Source organism: Uloborus diversus, unplaced genomic scaffold, assembly GCF_026930045.1.
Source record: "Uloborus diversus isolate 005 unplaced genomic scaffold, Udiv.v.3.1 scaffold_1183, whole genome shotgun sequence".
Lineage (NCBI taxonomy): Eukaryota > Metazoa > Arthropoda > Arachnida > Araneae > Uloboridae > Uloborus > Uloborus diversus.
Genome location: NW_026557858.1, coordinates 1 through 5951, shown reverse-complemented (window position 1 = coordinate 5951; position 5951 = coordinate 1). Strand labels below are relative to the sequence as shown.

Sequence of the window (5951 nt, the reverse complement as noted above, 5' to 3'; positions counted from 1 at the left end):
ATGGTTTTTTTTATTTATTTTTACGCCTGATTGTCGAATATACGTCACTTGACACAATTTTTATTTTCAAGGTGGACCGGGCAAAGCCGGGCAACGCAGCTAGATATAAGTATAAGACAATAGATTTGGGTTTAAAATATATATATATATATATATATATATATATATATATATATATATAAATGCAATTTTATTACAGATTAGCTTAGGATTAACAAGGCTCTTGCAGTATTTATCCTCATTTCGAGAGACCATCGCTCTCAATGACTTCAGACGTGAGCAGTTTGTCATTATTGATGGGGAGCTCAAGCTCATCGACCTCGATGATGTGGGGCTCCGTGAGCCACGCTGCGTAGAAAAGCCCTGCTGTTCATCTAATTTGTCTGTCCACAACGAAATTCTTTGCACCCCATGTGTCGATGGAACCTGCTTCGGCTTCAACGAGAAGATGAACATCATCAGGACCGGAGGACACTTCATCCGGCACATTCTTCCACATGGAGCACCCCCACAACTACGCCCCCTGGCGGATAGAATCACAGCCGCCTTCGGCCTCGGAGGTTGGAGTGCCGTGGAGTTTTCTGAACAGATGGAGAAGCTGACGTCTCTGTTTAAGAATGGGAGCTACAGGCATGCTGAGTTACATTTTCTCGAAGGTAATCTAATTTTTAAAAACATAACGTCAAAGAAATTGAAACAATGGCTGTAGTGTGTCTGTGTCCAGGAGACCTTATAGCACCTACAGCCTTGAAATATGGTACAAAATTACTTGGTGTGGTACATTTTACGAGTTGGGGGTTTGCAAATTGGAGAGTTGGTTTGTTTGCTTTTTTTTTTTTAAATTTTCCATTATCTATTAAAGGGATGAAAGATTTCTCACATCCTCCAGACATTATATATCACTTGAAAGAGCTTTTTTTTTCTGCATCAGATTAAGCTTGTTCCAATGTTCTCGATTAAGTAGAACAGCTGATATAAGGGTGTATGTTTTAGTGAATGTACTAGGCTAAATGTCTATTCGAGCTTGGAACTGAAGTGCAGAGTGTTCAGAGCCAGGCAATATAGACCAACACGCAAATGCCATCCTTTGAAATTAAAAAAAGGAAAAAAATGATGATTTGATTTAAACAATGATATTTGAAGAATATTTTCATCCTTGTTTTAATTGAAAATAAATTTTAAAAAGAAAAAAAAAATTCTTTTCTTTTTTTTTAATTTTTCAAAAGTTTCAGCATTTTAAAACTATTTGCATTGTTTAACTTCTTGACAACACATATTCATCCATGTATATTTTTATTGTGTGATATATTAATATATTTGCTGCATTAATTTCATATATTTTTTAATACTTTGTTTTTGCACACTTTTGTTTTTGAAAATACAAACTAATTTTATAAAATATATAAATTAATTAAAATTGCATTTATAGCACAAAAGGTTTTTTGTCTCGATGATGACATTCACAAATATTTAATAATTAGTATCATATTAATCCCCAACTAAATGTTTTAGTTTAACTGCTATTTAAAAGTTAAAAAATTTGCACTATGCAGTACGCGGATTTTACTTTTACACCCGGACACATAGGTAAGACTTTTGATTTTTGCTGGCGGTACGGTGGAGGGACATTATTGATAGCCTTGGCTTCTAATGTCCGAGACGAAACCCCAGTGCTTAGTTTTAGGTCCTAATTCCAAAAATCTGCATTCATTTTTCACATGTGGTGCTTTTGCCCAATGTATTCATGAATGTTGACTTTTTCGGAATTGGACATCCTATTCTTAATTTTAGTGTTAAAATTTTTGGTCTTTCGACCATATGATGAAGTTTCTACTGCTGAAGAGTACTGGCTTCATCTCTGTCATTTATCTGTCTTGTAACCTTGTCTATTGATGTTTATATATATATATATATATATATATATATATATATATATATATATATATATATATATATATATATATATATATATATATAGAGATGCAAGTTATGTTATGTAGATGTAATTTGCTCCTACCCCTTTATTAACAGGGTTCAAAAAAGAAAATCACATGGATATATCACCGAATTTGGATTATCGTTGCCAGTCGGCGACAACTGGTTATGGGTGTGCTGTGTCTGTGTACGATGCAGAAGAAGCAGCCGAAATATGCTCCAGAGATTCGAATTGTAAAGCATTTGTTATGACTGGCATTACAACATGGACTGGTATTTATCATCCTCTTCACTCCTTTTTATTTAAGTACAACATTCTTCTTGTTGGTGATTGTACTCAGGCATATATACCCTAGGATTACTTTTGTGAAATAACGTACACCCTCTGCTTTTTAATGAATTTCATATTTTAAATTTTATTTTCATGATTTTTTTAAAAAATAGCAAACTGCTGATGAAATGTTGCTGAGCAATATCTGATAGACTTAAATGCGTTTTTCTACTACTCATAATTTATTTTTCATTACAAGTTTATTATAGTTTATATTAGAATATGAATCTCACCTTGGTGCATGAGATGTATTTTCAGAAGAATACAAGTTTTCATAAATACAGCCAACTCTTGAGAACTCAGAGTCCCAAGGAAGTGGATAAAACCTTGGAGTTATTTGTATTTCAAGTTATGGAAAGTTCCTACAGCCTTCTTAAGAGTTTGGGTCCTAAAGAAAACTTTGAAATAAAGGAATATTCGAATTATAAGGCTTCGAGTTATCCCAATTGACTGTATTATATATATATACATTTTAGAATTACCTGCCATCTTTCCTCTGAAGTTTCAGCATATCAACCATGAAAGGGACCTCTGGCCCTCAAACTATGAAGGACGGCATGCCAGGCGCCTTGCCTTCAGAAGACAACACAATAGATGGTGGTGCCATCTAGAATTTAGAACTAGGTCAGGAGCCGAATAACTTTCTGGTCTGGGAACCCCCAGAGGTATCATTTCACTTGGAGGACATTGTGACCACAAGCATATTTTACATCGCCCAGTCAACATTAATGAGGAAGGTGGATCTTCGACCAGCTACGATCAAACCCGAGACCCTTCGGCCCCAAGTCCAATGCCTTACTGATCAGGTCACCACGGCCCGTTTCAGCATATATCCTCTCAATTTCAAATTTATGTGCAGTATATTTTCCTTTACCTTTTGGACTACAGCACTGTAGCATAATGCTAAAATGGGCATCAGCAATGAACCAAACTTATAGAAGTTGCCTTTATGATGAGGAAACTTACATTTCATGTGATAATGTCTTTTGGTTTGAATACAGTGATCATCATACAGGGCCTGTTTTAAAAGTAACGAGACTGAGCTGTGTTCTAAGTATTTATTGCAGATATTAATACTTAAACCTAAAATTCTTCAAAATAAGACCCTTGGCCTAGCACACACTTATCCCAACGAGTCATCTAAGCTTTGAAGGCTGCTTCCAGAATGTCCTTTAAAAGTCTTGTACTAGTGCTTTCACGGCATCCACAGTAATGCCCTGGGGCTAAATAGTGGCTGTTGGTTGGCTGGGGAAGTGTAGGCGTAGAGATACCATTATAGACCAGGAAGTCTTGGAGGATGAATCAGGTGTTTCCAGCATTTCTCAAGTTTTCAACGATGGTACTGTGAACTATCATTTTATAAAGTCCAGCTTCATTTGCAATCATTCTCACACTTAACCGGTGGTCCAAATTTAGCACAACAAGTGCACACAATCTACTTTTGCGTCCCTTCTGCTGGTTGACGGACACCCTGTTTCACGGGTACAGAATATGTCCGATCCGGCGATCTGGGATCGGGGGGAATTTGAACCATCTGGGGGAAATTTCGCAGATTCAATTTTAATAAAATCCGATATTTTTTCTGCAAGTGTCTTTTGAATGCATTTTCTTTTGCATCACCATTCTTTATATTTTCATCAACTATTTGTTGGATAATTTACATTTAATAATAAATATTAGATATGCGATTTTAATTAAAACTTACATGTATTTACTTCATTTACTTTTTAGATACCGAGTTCTACAAGCTACTAGTTCATTCTATTACTTTTAAAGATGCAATTGCTTTTTTGTTCCAAAACTATCTTTACCTATAGTAATAGCAATGAATTTTTATCTGAAACAAAGCATATTGTAAAATTTTGGGGAAATTTTCGTGTTAAAAACATTTTCTGCCCCCCTGCCCTGTTTGAGATTCATTTCCGATGCTCTCCCGGCTATCTTGGAGACACTTGTGCCACCGAAACACATGAGCCTTTGGCATACAATTATCTCTGAACACTTGCTTACACATCTCTAAAAGTCTCTGAGGCTGATTTACCAAAATCCACACAAAACTAAATTGCGTAACACTGCTCAAAGTTCTCTGCATTTTGGAGCTGGAACCAATGTTAGCAACAGAAGTGCACTATATCGATGATGCTGTCCGAACAAAGATTATCAGGCAACTACGGACAGGGTCCGCAGACCTCCTTTTTTTCCTAGTTTCCTACTTTTTTAAAATTTTCCTCTTTTTTCCAATGCATAATCTTGCTTCCGCCTTTTTATCCATTCTAATATATTTTTGTGCACCTTATCCACAGACAATGGCGGATCCAGACGATCCTGTTGGGAGGGGCGATTTATTTAGAAAAAAATATATAGAAGAAGATAAAATTGAGAAAAAAGTTTAAGAACTGAAGCATGTTTTTTTGTATTTTTTTGGAATAATGTATTGTTCAAAGAGTTTGAATGAAAATTATAAGTGTTTTGAGTACCACACACACACACACAAGAATGAAAAATTGAAAAATTTTCATTAATTGTATTATCTATACATATAATAAAATAAGATGTTTGTGTGTGTGTGGCGCGCATCCCGGGAAAACGGTAAGGCCTAGAAAGATGAAATTTGGTATACAGGTGTAGTTTTTGCTGAAGTTGTGCACCTCGGGCTTCGATTTTTGATATTTTAATTAAAAAGTTATTTAATGTTTTTAGCACTTTTTAGTACTTTTAACCTCACAGACCCCGAACCAATCGCGCCAGACAAATATTTTTTTTTTTACTGTAATGTAGGAAATTTAATTTTAAATATGATGAACAAAAAATTTTTGAAGATAGAGCAATTTTTGTATTTTTTATGAATTTTTGAAAAAACCTTTAATTTGCATGTTTTCCTGGGTTTTATTTTTTTCTAATATCATCCTGCGAGAAGTATCAAAGCCTCATTTCTGAAATTTAAGTTGGTAATAGTAAAACCATTTCGCCCTCTTCAGAAGAAAAAAGTTCTTAAAAATACGCAATAGTTTTTTTTTTTACAATATTTTTAATGCTGAACACATCATGTCCTTTCACGCATCAGTCGAAAAAAGCGTTCTTCAATCTTTTATGCCTGTGACGTCACTACTTGGGTTTCGATTCGATATTTACGATGGAATCTTAATCGCAAGCAATGTTAAATCTTTTTTTTTTACTATATAGCTTACTTCATTTTCTGACGTGATGACCACGTGTTTTTTCGACAGCGCTTGCTTTTTTTTCTTTCCTTTTTTTTTTTGTTTTATTTAGGGATTGTATTTATTTCTTTTTCCACCCCCCCCCCCCCCAAGCTGGACCTTTCGCTGTATCTATATTACGTTACATTTCATAGTTGTGCGCATTAATTCAATAAAAACAGCGAGATTTTTTTTATCTTTGTCAAACGCTACTTTTTGCATACTACGGGGAATTTGAGCTTTTTTTTTTTTTTTGCTCTACTTAAATGAAAAAAAGCGGTTTTTTGAGTGTTCTTTGTTTTTATTAGGAAATGGGTGAGGAGGTCAAAATAAATAGAGATGGATAAGAAAATGTAGAAATAGATTGTAAAGGTAGATAGCCGCCGAAGGCGGCAATCTTGGCGTAAAAATGTGAATGGCACAAAAAAAAAAAGATAGAGAGGGATTGATTAATACTGCTGCCAAATTTATTTAAACAACCGCCGAAG

General features: G+C 34.9%; 1 protein-coding gene across 1 annotated transcript; it reads left to right on the top strand.

Annotated features, from left to right (window-relative positions):
* Positions 1–448: 448 nt before the first annotated feature.
* Positions 449–2208, top strand: LOC129232352 (extracellular tyrosine-protein kinase PKDCC-like; the record flags this gene model as incomplete). The annotated part of the gene is made up of 2 exons (XM_054866501.1): positions 449–656; positions 2032–2208. Coding segments are annotated over exons 1-2 (385 nt in total), but the record flags the coding sequence as incomplete, so codon positions are not given.
* Between the last annotated feature and the right edge of the window lie 3743 nt (positions 2209–5951).